The following is a 17,980-nucleotide window of genomic DNA, read 5'->3' on the forward strand; positions in this document are numbered from 1 at the left end:
CGTGCACGTCATTTGTAACGAATTGTATGGAAGATTTATATTTTTTATAAAAGTATATTTATTTTGTACCTAACGAGAGATAATAAAAACCTTGTTTCGGTACAAACATCGAACTCTCTATTATTGCTATTTCTTTAAAAATGCTCTGTACATAACTTAAAGTACAGAAAATTGAAATTATTAGTTTATTACATACCTTGGTCATTGTTTCTAAAGCCCTCGCAACAGTATAGAATTATTTCCATAGCGGTTCCCACTTTCAACAAGAAATTTCGGGTGTCCTGTGATAACACTGCTCAATATTGGAATACTTATTTAACAAATTTAACCAATTCAATAGTAAATATTTAACTTCTACGCTTCACCTTGACAGCGAAAGTACGGTTTAAACGACGCGTGGTGACTGACTGAACTCATATTTCACATTTGCTACCTGATTGGACCCGTTTTCAAAATGCTGAGCGCTGATTAGCTGAGCGTATAAGCAATCTCATTGGCTAATCACCCAAATCAAGAAGCGCTACTTATGAATCATCTCTATGCGCTCATTAAACTATGGATATATTATACATTGATTTTTTGAAGTAAATATTATTGTATATGGTTTTTTAAACACAGAAACTATTTAAAAAGCGTGTGCACTATTTTTCCATGGTATATATAATAATCTTTTTACTAGTACAAAAAGTTAAATAAAATAGTAGAAACTTAGTTCTTGAAGCAAACATTATTTTTAATCGTTTTTTAAATACATAAACTACTACATAAACGTATGCTGAGTTTTTTCACGTGAAACCTGAACGTTTAACTAAATTTAGAAATAAATAAAATAAAATACTCTACGCTTATTCTTTAATGAAAATATGATTATCAGGTGCTCTTTAGAGACAAAAGATGTTTAACAAACGCGGTCTAATTAAATTTTGTCTCTAAAAAGAAAAGAAAAGAACATTTTTGATAATTGAACTCTAGTTTCTACAGGGTGTATTGCAACGCATTTTCAGTGCACATTCATCGAACAACGATTAGTGTTTACACGGAACGTTCGTTGCTATCGTCCTCGTCATTAGTCAGAACTCCTAGGCACCCAGGTACGGGTCATGCGAGGAAGTATAACAACCTTTCCAGCGGGGGCTATCGAAGTCGGAGAAAATCAATATAATGCGAAGAGTAGGTTCGCAATCGTGGCACGATCGTTCGCCTTGAGGAGTAGAATCGTATCGCCAGCTAAGAATGCCGTTCCATTGTTCCACCGTTATCGTTTGTTAGCGGTTACTCATAGGCGCGTTCTGTCATTGGCAGAGGGACACGAGGAAGGGCCCGACAACAAAAAGAGATAACGGGGCAACGAATTCGTGGTAGAGCTCGGAAAGGAGGAAGGGAGCAAATTGTGGATCAGTTGTTCGATCATAGACGTCCGTGGAGGGTGTCGAGTCGAGACATGCGCGCGTGGTAGCGGTAACGCTAAGGGTTGCCCGGATCACCAACAGTTCCTTATCGTCGCGCCCTTCGCATGGATACCAGCTGTAACTACTGGCGGGGGTGTTCGTGCTTGAAACTTACCAGCGCCCTAAGGGAAACCGAGTCAGCTTAGACAAGGGCCGAAGGGGAATATCATCCCCTTTCGTCGTGCTGCGAGCCGCGTTCAGTGAAGAGCATGCGCGTCTAGCATACAGGGGTTGTGTGTTGCAGTCAGGGAGGGGCTGGCTTTCTCTTCGACGGAGTGACTCAGAATATGCATTCCTGAAAGTACATCTTTCGTGATTTTTATCCGTGTGACATGCGTATACCGCTGACCGATCGTTCTATCGTGTACCACGTCTGCGATATTCATCCCGCGATGTCATAATTGGTGGCAGTGTCGAGTGTGTTGCGTGGATCGACTGTCAGCTGTCCCTTCACCATGAACGTGAGTACTTGCTGCCTCCGACTATCGACTCGGTTTCTAGCTCGCGTGGGCGTTCCTCTCGTCCCAACATGACAAACTCTCTCTCTCTCCGACTGGAACCTGAAAAGAGGATTGCTGTTAGTATATTGCCCCCATAGTCGCAATCGTAGGACCTAATACGTCATTGACCTCCGTGCCGTGGATAAAATCGATGCGAAGGTTACTTATAATCCAGAAAGCTCTGCTGTACGATCGTTCCTTCGGTCTCGTTGGTCTCGATAAAACAGCGTAGTCCTTGGGTCTCCTTAGGAATAATCATCTTCGCTGACTGCGTTGGTCAATCATCTTCGCTGGTCTGCTATCTCCTGTAATAAATTTTAAAGATAAAAATCAGTCGATCGATCTTCGTGATTGATAATTAACACGCTATTCATCGGGCTATTGTCTCACGAAGTTTAGAAACCTATGATTCATAACTAACAGTGTCACATAGAACTAAGATTTTCTTTCGAGATTATCATTTGACAAAAAACGTAGATAACGCGGAGACTGTGCTCTCCGGGACAGTATCTTTTCGGTGACCCAGGGATTATGCCCTATAAGGGGTTAAACAAGACAATACCGATCGATTCCTCGGACCACGGCAAGCGGAAGATAAAGTGTACCAAGAAACGATTCCTATAGCTCTCCTCTCTCTATCTCTCTGTCTTTTCCAGACGTGATCTCTCGTTGGGATCGGGTGACCTTGTTCCCCCAAGCACTCTTCGGGTTTTGTTAGCCGAGAATCGCCTGCCGGTTGTTGTTCAGTGAGTTAATTACGATTCCGATGTCTTTATTCTCTCTTTCTCTCTCTCTCTCTCTCGGATTTTTTTATGCACCGTCCAAAAAGGAGAGAACGAAACAAAGCCATGTGGGACGCAGAAAGAAACATGCTACGGAATTGCAAACCCCACGTATCCGGACAAGCCTTATCTCGGTTACTGCGATTCCTTAACCTTTTGCGGTTCCGAGTAGTCCTTATCTTTGGTCCCAGAAACGTTGTCTCTAATTTGCTGGCAACTGACTGGAATAGAAAATAAATGACTAAAGTTGCTGTTGTATACAACCGAGATTAAATCAGTAAAATAAATTGCTACGAGTTAAAGAAACTTCAGGAAAGAGTTAAGGGAACGATTCCATGAAAGATCAGCCACGCGAAATTCGTAAATTGATCGGAGCAATCGCAATAACGGGTCGGAGAGCTCGATGACTCGGGTTCCAGTCGTTCCTTGCGTTCATTCCGTATCGAATTCCAAAATGATTGTGCCCTCGCCCGCACGGCACAGGAACGAGAAGTATTTTTCCTTTAACGATACTCGTCTTGGTCCTCGGCAAAGGGAAATGCACCGGAGAGTCTTTCGGGAGTACACTCCTTCGTTGCACTTGTGAAGGTTTAAAAATAGCGTCGCGTTTTATAACGCGTGAAACACGAAACAGCTCGAGAATGTGGATTTCTTCTCTAAGTACCTAAAACCGAAAAGAAAGAAAGTTATCGTCCGGTGACTATCGAAATCCATTGTGAAATACCGTCGCAATGTTCCCAATATATTTCGGTTCGGACAAGAAAATATTTTGGAACGTTGTACGGGTAGGCTAATTAATAAGTCGATAATATTTTTCAGGCCTTGGCGACAGATATTGTCTGCGGCAACGGAGACCACGTTGGTGAGTTCGGATGCGCATACGTTCCCGTGATTTATACTTCTCACGACCTATTTACAATGCAGATCAATCTTCAAACAGTCGAAGCAAGCTATTTTTCGTAGCGCTTTGTAGCTAGAACATTTTTATTTTCATGCTGCGCAACCTCTTCAACATGCTCCTCCGTTGCATTCGATTTTAATGGTATTCAAGCTTGTTTTTCACCCTGCGCACGAGTAGTCGATAGACTGCGGACATACGCTTGTGCATCTCACGTTGCAATTAAACGAACCCACCGAGATTCATTAAAGGAATCACCGAGATTCTCGGAATCGACGTTACATCGGCTTCAAGGCATCAAAGTTTAGCAACGCGAAAATCGTTCGATGTTGTCGAGGATCGTTGATTTTTCAACGATCCACATTGCCAATCCGCATTGTTCGGCTAACCGCATTGTGGTTCCCCGGAATATCCTTTGTCCGAAGTCATTTCGAGTACACTAGGCGCAAAGGGAACCTTATAATGCGATTGTGGCAAACGGGATTATTTCGGCGCGTCCCGCTTCTTCTTTCTATCTGTCCGCCACAACAGCGTCCATCAACCGAATCGATCTCGCATCGATTTCCCGTTCCGTTTTACCGATTTCCCGGCAATTACGCAATCATTAGCTAAAATAACCTTCCCGAGAACTTTGCGAATCCCGTAACCTTTCCGCGAGGGTTCACGGTGATCTCCCCGCGATGCCATGAAATCGAAATCGCTCGACGATACAAGACGTGTCGGCCCAAGCTTAACAACTCGTAAACTTGGGGTGCCTAACGATTAGCGGCTAATTATCGGAGCGAACGTTGCTCGATGCCTCGAAATATTTCAAACGTGATAGCACGAGAGGGACAGGCCTCGCCCCGATGCACAAATTGTGCAGCGCGTCAAATATTCGCCCAGCTCCGGCAGTATCCGCGGAGAGGCTAGCAGAGCCCGGGTCAAAATCAACCCGAGAGATTCGAGAAAGGGTCAGAGGGTGGAAAGGGCCCTCGATACGAAACACGAGCGCGTTATATGCGTTGAATGAGCGAGCGGAATAGAGCTGCTCTCTATTCCGGCCGAGGCGGAGCGGGTATTTATTAATAGAGATTAAACTCCGCGTCGTGTCGTGCCGTGTGCAAACGCTCTCCCGCGCGGGACGCGTGCTGTTAGGGCAGTCTGAGTCAGACTGCGGTCCAGAAAGCGATTCCGCCAAAATAAACGCGAAGGAAAAATTCAGTTGCGCGTGTGTCCGCTATCATCGGTCGAACGCGGTGTGCTCGTAATCATCGGAGCGGATTAACTCATCGGAAACCACTTTGCCACAGTGCATTCTAGCGATCGTGGTGTGTCAAGTGTGTGTTCCTGTACGAATGGCTCTCGATGGGATCGTCGCGATAAGTCGGTGGAATCGTTCGCTGAACCAACCGATTGGACAGTGACCAGTTTTCGTTCATGTTCGATGCAGCCAGTGCTGGACTGCGATTTTTCTTTGTGTTTTCGTGCGTTACTCTGTGTGTTCTCTGTAGACGTAAGGTCTCTCCTTTGTGAGGAACCGCTGCATACAGGTTCGCCCTCTCTCTTTCACCACCGATCGATCCAATTGCATCGCGTGTCCCCGACGCGCGGCAACGTATGCATCGAGGAAGAGGGGAGTGATGTTTGTCCCGTTTTTTGAATGCCACTCGATATACATTCGATCATAGGTCGACGTTCATTTACCGGCCAGGGGAAATTAATTCCGATTCAACGAGTCGTTACGCCTCGCACATCCTCTATCGCAGCGGCGGCCGCGTACTTACTCTAATGAGTGCCCCTGAAGTATTGTTTACCGCCGGCACGGCCGAAATAAATCGCACGAGCTTACCGATATACTCGTCGTTAACGATTCACCATCATCGGTCAATTGCATTCTTCCTTTTCGCACACGACTTTTCTTTCTAGGAAAGTGAAACTTTCGCGGAATATTTTATACAGTCTGTTGTTCTCATCCGCGATAAATATAGAGTTTCGCGAAATCATCCGCAGACCCGATTAACGCAATTATAGAACGTGTGACTCAACGTTCCGACAGTTTTTATCGTCTCCGCCCGTACTCGAACGTATTAATCGCTCGGTCGAATATCCCCCGTTATCTTAACGTTCGATTAACTCGAAACAATTGCCTCGCCACTTGTTGCAATTTAGGCGGTTGAACGCGTCTGCTGACGTAACAACTATTATTACTATTCGTCGTACAGCTCGACACCGAAAAACATGTTTCGACATTGTTTCCTAACAGATTGTAACCGACACTTCCTATCACTACTTCCGGGTAATATCTGAATCATTCTCGATAAAGCTCGTCTCGTTGATGTCGGTTTAACAATCTCCGATTTGCAGAGCGTTTGCAGATTATAACGTCCAAGTCCGAAATCTTCGATACAATTGCGCAAAATGTTCTTGTTATCTTGTTGCGAAACGGCAAACTCGTATCCAAGAGGGAAGATATTCTGCAGTCTTCCCCCTTTTAACCGCGTGTAAATTTTTCAAAGACCGTTAATAAATCATTGCCGACAGATAAAGTGTTAAGGATTTCGGGCTGAGTGGGTTCGACGAACTCGCTGCATCGAAGTCCTCGGGTTAAAGGGCTAAAAACATAGTTCTGTGGACCTAGAAAACACGGGACGGTCCTCCGGTCGGTAAAAAGCAACGAGATGGGTGCAGTCGCAACGGTGGGCCTCGCTATTGGAGGCGTAAGCCGTGTGCGAGCTGCACCGCTGCCTTCGTGCCTTGTCCGGTAAACAAAGGGATCTTTTGAAAGGTGTCATCGGCTGGCTCGCAGAGGAGTAAATCGACAGTGGTTCCGCCGGTGTGTTTCTATTCGTCAAAGGTGCAACGCATCTTTCATGTTGGAGAGCGTGCCGGGCAAAGACGACGTGTCGAGTGCAGCGGGAAACACTTGCGAGTCCGTGATGTAACTCTTTCGAGTGGTAAATGTACACCGCCGCGGCTGGAATAATGAAAAGTGAACAATCTCAAACGATGGACCAGCGAGATTCGTTGTCTTCGCGACCGGACGATTGGTAAACAGAGGCAACTCTGCCTTCTCGTCTTTTGTACTGTTACTCTTTGTTTTCTGTTCGCTGATTTTACAAACTGTGCGGTGATTGTTAATCGGACACGATAACAGTGAGAATAACTATTGATCGTTATCCAATCGTGAAAGCGTTACTATGTTGTAACACGACCGGATAACGAAATTATTAAACATTGACAAATGATGATAGTGCTGCTGCTGTGCATCATCATGAAAATAGCCGAATTTTCTGTAGGCCGGGTGAGCCCGCCATTGCAATCGCCGCCGAGACCGCCGATCTTTTATCGCAAACGGAAGGGACAGGAAACTAAATATCGGAGGAAGACCGGTCAAAGATGCAACTGTTTCCTGTACAATCGTAAGAGCATTGACATCATTATCGTAGCATGGCAAACTAATCTCTAACTTGGAACACAAGGTCGTAAGTCGGCTGATATCCGGTAGCATCTGTCCGATTAACGCTTTAAGATGAAAAAGCATATGATCCCAGGTTAATCTAATTTTTATTGGATCTTCTTCCAAGGGTTCTGCGTCTTATGTTTTCCAATGTCCTCGGGACAACATCAGTCGTGAGTCCTTGACTTGTTGCTGAAAATTAATGCACAAGTTATTACTAGCGCTCTATATATTGTTAAAGAACTGCCGCCAAGTATCCGAGAATATTCGCAAAACTTCTGTAGCATACTTCTCACCTGTGTGTGCAATCACTCCCACGCATCCACCACTACTGACATAGAAACGACAACATCGTCGACGTTCAAGTTCAGCTAAAAAGACATAACGAACGGAACAAGATTATTAAGTCCGCGTTTAATATCGTTGGAATGTTTAACAGCGTAAAAATCCACGATATACCTGTAACCGTTTAAGCCCGGCTGTGTCACTTCTACGTGTTCGCGATGCTCGCATTACATCACACTTATCCTCATCCAGTGGTGTTAATTTACCAGCAAGCATTGGCGTATCGCGAGCACGAGATCATCGATCAAATGTCTTAACGGAGAACAGTTTTGTTACGAAGCTCTCATGGAAAATTAGTTACTAGATAATTGGTCATCGAGACTATTTACAAAGAAAGGTATCTTTCTCGTTTCATTCCAAGTGGTGGAACACTTCAGGTTTCCTAGAGACAAACAAAGCTACTGTATTGAAGACCCCTTGTATAATCCCTCAGAGGCGTAGAAAGTAATTTACGACTACCTAAGAATGTGTCAGCCGTTTCCTTCTCGTTTAGGGACGAAAAGAGTCGGTTAACCCAAAGTTAAAAAACTTCTCTCCCACAGCCTTGCGTGAGAAATGGCGTCGCATCATACTATTTCCAGTAGCAAACTCTGTGGGAGTCTTCTACACCATTTCCAGAGGCTTTTGCCACGCTGCTGCTTCTTCTGCGCGCTCTCTCTCTCTCTCTCTCTCTCTCTCTCTCTCTCTCTCTCTATCTCTTTCTCTCAGTGTCACTGCTTTTAAATATTCGCACATTTGCTATCTGGCAAAGCGGGATGGCTATATGTGCGTCGTACAAAAGCATATATGTCTTGCTTTCAAAATGTAAGCTCGGACAAGCTCCCTGAAAAAAACGCAGATAAATAGAAACGTATGTTCCACGAAGACAACAGACACTGATTTCCGAATAAAGTCTGGCTAACTCACCTCACCAGAAAATCGCGAAACATAAACACGAGCCAACGAAACGAACCGTTTCCCCTGGCAAAAGTATTCCCGGATTATATTTCGCACGCGTAAAATTTTCGTCGGCTTGCGAATTTCGGCTCCTCAATTTCATTCCCCCGCCTTCCCTCGTAGCTCGTTCAACGCCTCGCTAAAATTAACTCGTGCCCTCGACACTGCCAGAGAACTAACCAACAAGAATCATTTTTCTACCAAGGTGAAAAAACCGAATTCGCTAACCTGTTGACTGCGAACTACGAGACAACTCATTCACTCTTTTATTTTCGTCTTTAAACGATTGAAAATCTCTTGCTTTCAACTGCTTCTGCATTTTATTTCATATTACTGCTATAAACATTTGGATAGAGAAACTTAAATATTCAAATTTAACTACTCGTATTCCAATATTCAAATTGAAACATTCGAATTCAAATTAAAGTTTCATACGCACTTTTATTGCCAATCAATCGATCGATTAACAGTTTGGAACCATCGAACATGCGGCAGCTTCCTCCAGCGTCGAATTGTCATTTGTAATGCGAGTCACGTTGACTTTCTTCGGAATTAAAATTAATCGAAGCTTGCAACAAGACGTTGAATAAACGATGTCAAAAGTCCTCTTTCTTTTAGTGTTTTATTCCGCGAAAATTTAAAATTCCTTGTGCAAACGACAGTCCCACCAAAATTTCTAATACATTACTAAAAAATTCAGATATGCCATAAACAAAATTTCGTAGCTTGTTTAGATACATTTTTTGATATTCACAGGTAGATTGAATACTGTCTTTGAATTTTAGCGACTAAATATCTTTTCAATGAATCGCATTGTAACCTTAATTCAAACATTGTATTCGATTTCCTTTTGCCCACCCTTTGCGCTTGATCGGTAATGCTCATGCGCCGCGCCAAGCAAACCGTGCGCTCCGTAGGCGCAGTTAAAATGAATTTCTAACATACTACATATACTATACTATGAGTAACGGGCGGGTTGTCGCCATATGGTCGTGGGCATCAGTGTTTTCGGTTAACATTTATCTGGTGTAAATATTTTCCGTAGAACCAGAGTCCAGCGACCGTGGCGATGCGGTGGAAACGAATTATTCGAGGTACGGTTGTTGGTTTACGTTGAAACTACGCTCTTTTCTCATCTTTTCTGGGTCACAACATCTACAAAAACCTACTACCTATCATCGTAGCAATTTATCACTCTTTCATCTACTAACTATAAATGATAGTACATGAGTTACAACACCGTTACCGCGACAATGCAAAGATGGTTAAATAATTACCTGACAGTGGGCGAGTAAAGTATTCTTACACCATGTTCTCGATAAGACCTAACCTACTGTACGTTTACGATTTATCGCGATAAACAGAGGCATTCAATCGAATCACAAGACGACAATGTTCTCTCTCGACTGATTTCATCGATCAATGGAAAATTTGAATCGATTATACTTTGCCTTGATCGCACATATCTGCAATGTTTTTGACATGACATATCGATTCGTTGGCCGATCATTGTGCGGTTAAAAGCTCTTATCGTGGTTATCGCATTATGCATGCTTCAAAACAACGCATGACTTATTTTAAGTTTCCTTAAGATGTAAGTTGTCGCTCAAAGAAAAGAGTTTCGAGACCGATTTCTGTGCATGCGCATTCGAAGACGTTGCCGATTGCCTAATCTAAAAGTACCATGCTCCAGTCGATCGATTAATTATTTATTACGTGACAGCTAACCTTAAAACACGCCCTCTTAAGAACACCACAATGACGCGCAGCCTTGATCATCCCCGATACGGAGCACGAACGCGCTCGCTCCAATACGTCCGCCATAACCTTAGCCTGACGTCATTGGCTGACAATTCTACTTTATCCTGAACGTTCGACGGGTGGACAGCGGATGAGGAAAATACTTACATCCTTATCAGTGCGTCGTCGGTGGTTTTATCGGGACTAATTCACCGATTCCCACTCTTCCAGCACCGTAGAAATGGTGTAGTTGACGGTTATCGTGAATCCGTGTTCGCTCTGTGCGCGTTACACATATAATGAATCAGTTGTTAGGTAGAGTGACCTCCTCCTCTCGATAATGCGACGATGCGTCTTAAAATTTGGCTGTGTTTGTTTACCCACGTGACCCATTTTACGCATAGACCAGGAGATGCGACTCAGTCTTATACCTGCGGAGACTTGTCACCGATCGTAAACAATGGGATTACGGCCGACCCAATCGCGTAATTGTTGACATTACAATGCTTTAGGAAATACGACGTTTGCAATGTACCAGAAAAGGCAAACATGCTTAAAGAATTTCAATACTTTGTGTATGTGACTTATGCCCTATTGTTGTGTTGTTGTTACTGCTGCAGCTGTATTTTTTAAATTTAACATCATTTGCTTTGTTGTCATTAATTTATGCAACATTATGTGTTACAGGTGTAGGCAAAGGGGCTGCAGTGATGGAAGATCCACAAACACCAGGCTCCGATTGCAATTCTAATCCTGCCACAGATTCTATACAACACGACTTGATTAGTTCTGAATTTGTACAGGATAATGTAGATTATCAGTGGTTTGTCGATTATGGGTATGTACAGAATGTTTGTATATCAATTGTTTTCAGTAGAGCTTTTGTAATTGCGTGTAAAATTTTAGCTTCAGAGATGGAGGGCTTCATATTCATCCTAGTGTATTGTCCTCGCTCTCTGCTTCGTACACTCGAGAGGATTTGGGTTACTACGATGACCTGGCCCGCAATCTGGATGCTAACTTGGCAGAAATCGATATGGAAAGTTTTCGTACTGCAGACATTCATACTTTGCTTACAGCTCTGCCTGTTATGTGCACCGATCCAGTTCAGCATTCGGAGGTAAATATAATGGAGATCATTGGGTCAGTAGCATAATGCTATCAATAGCAGAATCTATCATTCTCGATGTTATGTTGCAATTGAAGTTGCTCTACTGCTCAAATGGAGATAAATGGTTGTTTCACAAAATGTCTTGTCTATATAGAAAAGATCTTACATGATATTTATGTAAATCACAGTTAGTTTGTTCTAAACATATTGTGTATTCCAATTTCGTGGCAGTTTAACTATCAAAGGGAACGATATGCCAGTATATCTGGATCTGTTATGGAAAAGCTTGACATCGGTTCATCTATCAGCCCTCATACCAGCAGCCAGGTATGACAATGGCTGCAAACGTTCAGTTTCTTTTACCCTATGTTCACAATGAAGACTGAGATTTAAACTGACTTGAGTTATGCTTATTACAAGAGTAAAGTGCAAGTTTGGTTGCAGTTCCTCTGCATGGCCACTGAAAAAAAATGAGTATAAGCTGATTTGTTCATGAACGTAATAAACGAGGAAGATGTTAAAAGATTGTTCAACTAATAGAACGAGTTGCGCCATTTAACATACGATGCATGAAAATCAGCTCTGCTAGTTATGCAAAATGCATGATGAATCATTGATAGGCATGTAAAATATAATAACGATATGATTTGATTTTAAGGGAGAAGATTCAGCCTGTTCGACGACGGACACGATTTCCATTTGCAAATCGTCGTTGCTATTTTCCCCTCTGAAAGAGACACCCGTGCTACCACCGGGTGGTAGCTACAGCGTCGACTCTCTGGACTGCGAGGATATGTTGCTAACATGCCAAGTGAACAACAAAGACAACTACACTATCGCCTTTGAGGGTAGTATCACAATGTATTCAGATGGCTCTCAAGATTTTGAAAATCAAGGTAAACTATTCTCGAGTATACAGTAATAACAGATTAATCTAATCGCATTGGTTCGTTTTACAGAGAAGCAGGAAAATGACGAGACGCCAGAAAGATTTTACAATAGGAATTCCGACTTAAAGAACGTGTTAGATTTATCAATGGCATGTTCTGATTCAAAAATTTATACTACATGGAGCAACTTGAAACATTCTTCCATGAACAAAATCATGACTCGTCATCCCTCAGGCAATAATAATACAAATTCCGAATTTTTACAAGGCGTTGGAACTATTCTACCCGGTACGAATAAAAGGAGTCAAAGCTTACCGGATCTTACTCAAGCTACTCAACTACAGCACATTAATGTACCTCTCAATTTCTCTGTAAGTCTGGAAGAATAATCAAATTAAATTTGCATAATGAGATACAATTGTTTCAATTGAAATAATTCTTAACAGGTCAACTCCGCGGAATCAAATAATCATGCACAACAGTCACATAGCTCAGGGTCCGTAATGAGCCGATCAACTAACGAAGAATGCTCCGACAGCGGGGAACACGCTTCATCTGGGAAGAAGCTGCAGAACTTGAGCCTTGTCAAATTATTTATGAAACAGAAGAGTATGAGTGCAGACGGCATGAGCCTTACTTTCGACCAGTCGGACTCTGCCAGCGATAACGGATGGCCTACAAGCAATAGCGCTAGTGATAGTGGTACTAATACAAATACGCAAATACAACGGAAAAATCTAAACAATACCTCAAAATGCCAACTACCGGAAAGCGACTTCTCTATTAATTGGGTGAAAGGAGAGATCCACAACAATCAGGAAATAGAGAAGGAGAAAGATATTTCTAACGACATTCCAAAGCATTCGTGGATAATTGCTGGACAAAAGGACGATATGGTGTCGTCGGCATCTGTCGAAGAACTATCTGAAAATATGACGAAGTCAGATTTAACGCATGATAACGAGAACATCCAAAACAGTTTCGATGTAATTTCAAATGGATTCGACCAACAAAAGAAAACAGCATGGATCCGATCCTTGGAGAAGAAGTATTCGGTTTGTAAAACTACGGGCATTCAGGCGATAGCCGAGACGGAGGATAATGCGGTTCAGACGTCGTTATTGTTCCCAGAACCACCAGCGGAGAAAGAGAATCCGTCTGTGAGGGAGACAATTGTTAATAAGAAACCAGTATACGTTGTTTACCCAAATTACGCGTTACCTGATTTATCGTTTCTTAATATCAAAGACACCCGGATGGAAAACGTAGCTTTGAAGCCGCAGTGTTATGGGAAAAACAGGGTCAGTTGGAGACAGCATACGAGTAGATCCGGTAGACCGTTTTCGTGCAACGACATAGACGCCCTGCGTCAACGCGGGTTCTCGCATGTTAAAGACTGGGAGTCGTTGACATTCCTTCTGCCTATCGAGTACAAGAAGATTCTACACGATGTGCCCGAAGTGTCCAAGCACATCAATATCAATGAAGAGACGAAGAAGCCGCTGTTCTGTTTGTCACCGCCGATGCGTCACAAATCTCGACCCATCAGTGAAATTATACCAAATAATTCGTCGTCTACTAGCAGCACTGCAACTCAACCATCCTCTGGGTACCGGGGATCTTCTACGATTCTGACCGACTCCTCAACGAATCAGCAGATGTCGAACAACGCGGCAAACCCGTTGTATCTTTACCGTTACGATAGTATTAGTTCCGAGGCCAGTTTAGTGAGTAACGATAAGAAGGCGTACAAACAAGTCAGCAAATCTAAGACGATCTGCCCGTCTCTCCCAAAGAGATCCATTTCTTTACCGCATGGAGATCGCGAAGCTGACTTCTCTAATGGGAAAGTGCCACCGAGACCACCTTTACCTAGAAGTATTTTAAGAAAAAACAAGGTTCCTGCGAGCAAGAGGTACAGCATGTTCGAGATGGTGGATGTGGAAGAGATAGAGGATCAACAGCCTCCAGAGGCGAACAAGAGAATGTCCTTACAAGAACCATATTACATGAACAATGACTTACAGTTGTATCGTGGAAGAATCATCGACTCTGAGAAGGATGTCGACGAGATGGAAGAGAAATGCCACGAAAGGATGAATGATTTAAACAACGCTGGAGATATAGAGACTGAAGCTTCAGAGAATAGCGAGGACGACGTGAAACAGCTGGAGGAATACTTGAAACGCAGCGGATTCAGCTCGCAGAGCAGCGATGGAGACACCGAAGACCCTGATGTTAAATTAAGATCATATGTAAGAAAGTTCTTAGCTCTTCGAATGAACAAGGATGTTACCAAAACTACCGATATGCTAGAATCTCAGAAAAAGACTGTCAGCTTCGCTGTAAACCAAAGGAAGAAATACTTAGACAATAAGGTAGCTTATTAGGCTTAATGCTTTATCTTTAAAAACATTCAAAATTAACCTGATTTCTTTTCGTTCCAGACCAATAATTTAAATACGGTTCCAAACGAACAGACTAAAGATTGTACGCTTGCAGAAGAGAGGAGGGACACGAGTCCTGAAAATAGATCATTAGATTTAGACGACAAGAAAAGTAAATTATATGTTGACCATATTTACATTTACTGTTAGCGAAGTCATCAACTAATGTAGAGAATTTTTCAGAAATGATATTATCGGTGAACAAGGCGGTGGATTTATTGTTGAAATATTGGAATGGAGAGTCTATTCACAGTAGACAGAATTACGGTGATAAGAGCGAGTGTGCACAAATCTGTCTTAGTCACTTGTGCCCTGCTTTGTACGCCATCATGTCGGACGGACTGAAGCCACACTTAAATTCTACATTTGGACCAATAACGAATAGTGTTTGGCAGGTCGTCGAAGCATCTTCTCAGCAGGGACCAGTCACTAAAACGTTGAACGAACTAGTACAAAAAATTAACGGTGAGGACGTTATCACCGAGGGAATGTTAAAGTTTCATGCATTTGTATTTGGTTTATTAAAGTAAGTGAATGTGCTAGACGAGTACGATCACGACCACTAGATTAATTAACGTTTTCTCATGTCATCAGTTTAAGAGCTCTAGACGCGTGGTTCGCGTACCTGTGCACGAGGGAATCAATCTTGAGGAAGCATTACAACAATAATAGCTTATTCGTAAGCGCTTTGGCAAATGCAAACGCGCGCGAGGTCGTCGACACTCTTCTGCACCGTCTAAACCCCCTAGCTTTCTGCCCATTTCAGTTGGACCTTCTGTATCAGTATCGTCAGCTTCACAATAGCTTTGGCAATTTAAATAATCATAATATAAGCGTAAGTACCGCGGCCAAATATTTCTTTATTACTTATATATCTTTAGCTAAAGCTTCGAACAACACATTTGCAGGCCGTAAACTTTAGGAACGTGGACATCAGTTCGAAGGACCACCATTTTGATAAGACAGACGTTTGCACAGTAGTTTCTAGTCCTAGGAAAGTACGTCCGAAATCCTGCGTCGCCTACAACAATTACGACGACAAATCTGGCCAGCATAAGTCAGATATGGAAACAGTTAAGAAACGTTTAAGCAATCCCATAGGTACGAAAGCGTTCCGGGCTCTAGACAAGCTGACTTCCGAGGATTCCGAGGACTACACCGACAGTTTGGAGCATTCACCATTGAATAGAGCGTCGAGCAAACACAATCACCCTGTGACTCGCACGAAATCTCGTAGTCCAGAGAATAATAGGGACGACGAGGACAACATGATCGGAGAAGCAAAATTCAGAAAGATTCAGGAGAAGTGGGAGTCGATGGTCGGAAAGGAGGAGGGTAAGAGCCAGCCCGTCACAACGTCGCCATCGTCGCCAACACGAACACCGACTAGTTTGGGGAAATCGAAAATCCCGAGGCTACTGACCTCCCCAGTAAAGCAATCGAATACAGTGCTCGCTAAAAATACAAAGTCCCCGGTCTCGGGTATCCCGTCGTTGAAGAAACCTGTAATGTTGACGACGCCGAAAACTGCACCAAAAAAGCCTATAGAGTTAAGAAACAAAGAGACAACAAAACGTACCAGTAGGGTGGACGAGGAGCATGTGGGAACAGCGCGGACCCACTTGGCGCGTCCCAGTTCTCTACCATACAAATCTTACGGTTTAGCGTCTAAGGAGAAGAACATGGTGTCCCCGCAAAGACGGGCAGCGTCTACGTCTTTGCCAAGACCAACCAGCACTGCTGCTGCTGCTGCGAGAAATCCTCCAGCAAAGAAGGCTATCAAGTAAGTATAACATTGAATTTCTACGTAAAATTATGAACAAGGTTTATTTTATACCTATTTTCAGTTTCATGAAAGTCTGAATTGTTCATGATTTTAGTTGCAGTCGCTGCGAACCACACCCCTTTCAGTTTCCAGATTGGTTTCTTAATCTTTTCGTTTCTTTCTCTGTTTTCGTTTTGTAGATATGTTAAATAACAGCTTGCGCATCTCGATTCCAGAGAGGTGCGCACTATCACACACAGAAACTCGTCGGACGACAAAATACTCCTCGCGTTCGGAGAAGGCGAGAAGCTCAGAGTGCTTCTAGAGGTGGATAGCAAGTGGTTATTATGCGCGAAAGGCGATCGGAAAGGTCTGGTTCCGCGGAGGTGTGTGTACAATATTCAGACTTAGCCCCACACCTAATGTCTGTGCCGGGGTAACGTTTAGTGCGACAAAAGTTTCAAAGACTTAAACGCAACCGCGGAGATAATATATTCAATGAGGCGAAGAATAAGGAGAAGAAATCGTGTACAGTGTATCAAAGGAAAGGCATAGAATTGTTTCTAAAGATATCATATAGTAATTGTTATTACTAGACCGCGGACTTTCATGTCAGCTCAGTATACTTTCAATGTTTTATTTCTTTTTATCAGAACGATTTTATTTCTTCATCAGAACGAATACGTGTTTAGAATTTTATTTTCCTGTCCTGCACAGTTACATTGAAGAGGCTTATGTCTTCGTTCGACTGCATTTCAATGAATCAATAATAGACGCTGCAGACGCATAAATTTCCGCAGTCTAGTTATTACTCATAATTGTTTGAATCGCTTCGACTTTATATCGGAAACTGCGAATAGTATTATATCACTCACAGAAACATCATCAGAGTATGAAAGAGAAAATAGGTATCGCTAGTCATAGGCTTTCAAACCAGATTATATTTAATGAAATTGAACATACACCTATTTATAACCAGAAATGTACATATATACAGTAAAAATATATGATAATAATTACGGTTGATAAAGACGGTAATGACATGTAATAACTTACGATTATTATGAATGTAACTGTGATCATAGTGTATAGGCGAGTAAGGTTTATCAACTGCGATCGTGCGGAGTGTAAAACGTCGAATTTTTTATTTTTACCGTTGTGACTTATATTTTTAGTCGAGTATCGATTCCGTACGTCGCATTGTGTTGTTTAACGACCGTCTCTCATTTTTTAATTTTATCTGGTGTATAAATTATTATCGTCGCGCGCTTGTGGTTTGCTAAAATCACATTTTTTTACTTGCTTCATGTATTCTTTCGTATGCGGAATAGCATACACAGTATAATCAAATAAAGTCTACAATTGTAATTGTAAATCGTTTTTGTATACTTCCTCTGCATCATAGTATACTTCCTGTAAGGCATCCTGTTTCTTTAGAATATAACAGTATTACGAATACACGTAGTGTGCAAAATAAATCACGTTGCAACTATATTGCCTGAACTCAAACTGAATCTCGATTGTTTTCGATATTTTCATTATTTTTTATCTCCTATTTTTCTTTAATTCCAACAGGTTCTTTGCTGACCTGCTCTTCAAAAAAATTCACTAGTTCCTTTATTATGCTGTTATCATACCCGAAATTCGTCTAAACGATAAAGTAGATTATATTACGTTTT

General features: G+C 42.4%; 1 protein-coding gene and 1 long non-coding RNA gene across 23 annotated transcripts; one reads left to right on the plus strand and one right to left on the minus strand.

The window, feature by feature from the left end:
• Window positions 1-241: 241 nt before the first annotated feature.
• LOC117226530 (uncharacterized) lies at window positions 242-10,382 on the minus strand. Of its 14 annotated transcripts, none has more exons than XR_013032577.1 (9): window positions 8,319-8,459; window positions 7,872-8,235; window positions 7,527-7,794; window positions 7,364-7,438; window positions 5,460-7,259; window positions 2,511-3,394; window positions 1,817-2,253; window positions 1,564-1,743; window positions 242-256 (listed from the first exon to the last, which is right to left on the minus strand). It is a non-coding gene; the product is annotated as an uncharacterized LOC117226530 (long non-coding RNA). The 14 variants fall into 14 exon arrangements; XR_013032575.1 differs by lacking the exon at window positions 242-256 and adding an exon at window positions 267-281; XR_013032576.1 differs by lacking the exon at window positions 242-256 and adding an exon at window positions 278-292.
• LOC117226503 (uncharacterized) lies at window positions 1,771-17,676 on the plus strand. Of its 9 annotated transcripts, XM_033480879.2 has the most exons (13): window positions 1,771-1,909; window positions 3,550-3,592; window positions 10,776-10,926; window positions 10,995-11,208; window positions 11,431-11,526; window positions 11,858-12,095; window positions 12,159-12,460; window positions 12,536-14,467; window positions 14,537-14,648; window positions 14,720-15,062; window positions 15,131-15,371; window positions 15,445-16,319; window positions 16,538-17,676. In XM_033480879.2, exons 1-13 carry the CDS (start codon window positions 1,904-1,906, stop codon window positions 16,710-16,712), a joined length of 4,728 nt encoding a protein of 1,575 aa, XP_033336770.2. In that variant the 5' UTR covers window positions 1,771-1,903; the 3' UTR covers window positions 16,713-17,676. The 9 variants fall into 9 exon arrangements, with proteins under 9 accessions (XP_033336770.2, XP_033336777.2, XP_033336768.2 ...); XM_033480886.2 differs by lacking the exon at window positions 3,550-3,592 and having other exon boundaries at window positions 1,772-1,909; XM_033480877.2 differs by lacking the exons at window positions 1,771-1,909; window positions 3,550-3,592 and adding an exon at window positions 6,852-7,029.
• The last annotated feature ends 304 nt before the right edge of the window (window positions 17,677-17,980 follow it).

Source organism: Megalopta genalis, chromosome 2, assembly GCF_051020955.1.
Source record: "Megalopta genalis isolate 19385.01 chromosome 2, iyMegGena1_principal, whole genome shotgun sequence".
NCBI classification, from domain to species: Eukaryota; Metazoa; Arthropoda; class Insecta; order Hymenoptera; family Halictidae; genus Megalopta; species Megalopta genalis.

Bases quoted from the DNA above. Each gene is read 5' to 3' on its own strand.
- LOC117226503 (XM_033480877.2), top strand. From the start codon at position 6,852: ATGATGATAGTGCTGCTGCTGTGCATCATCATGAAAATAGCCGAATTT. The intron at 7,030-10,775 runs GTAAGAGCATTG...TATGTGTTACAG, and splicing joins CAACTGTTTCCTGTACAATC to GTGTAGGCAAAGGGGCTGCA. The intron at 10,927-10,994 runs GTATGTACAGAA...GTAAAATTTTAG, and splicing joins CAGTGGTTTGTCGATTATGG to CTTCAGAGATGGAGGGCTTC.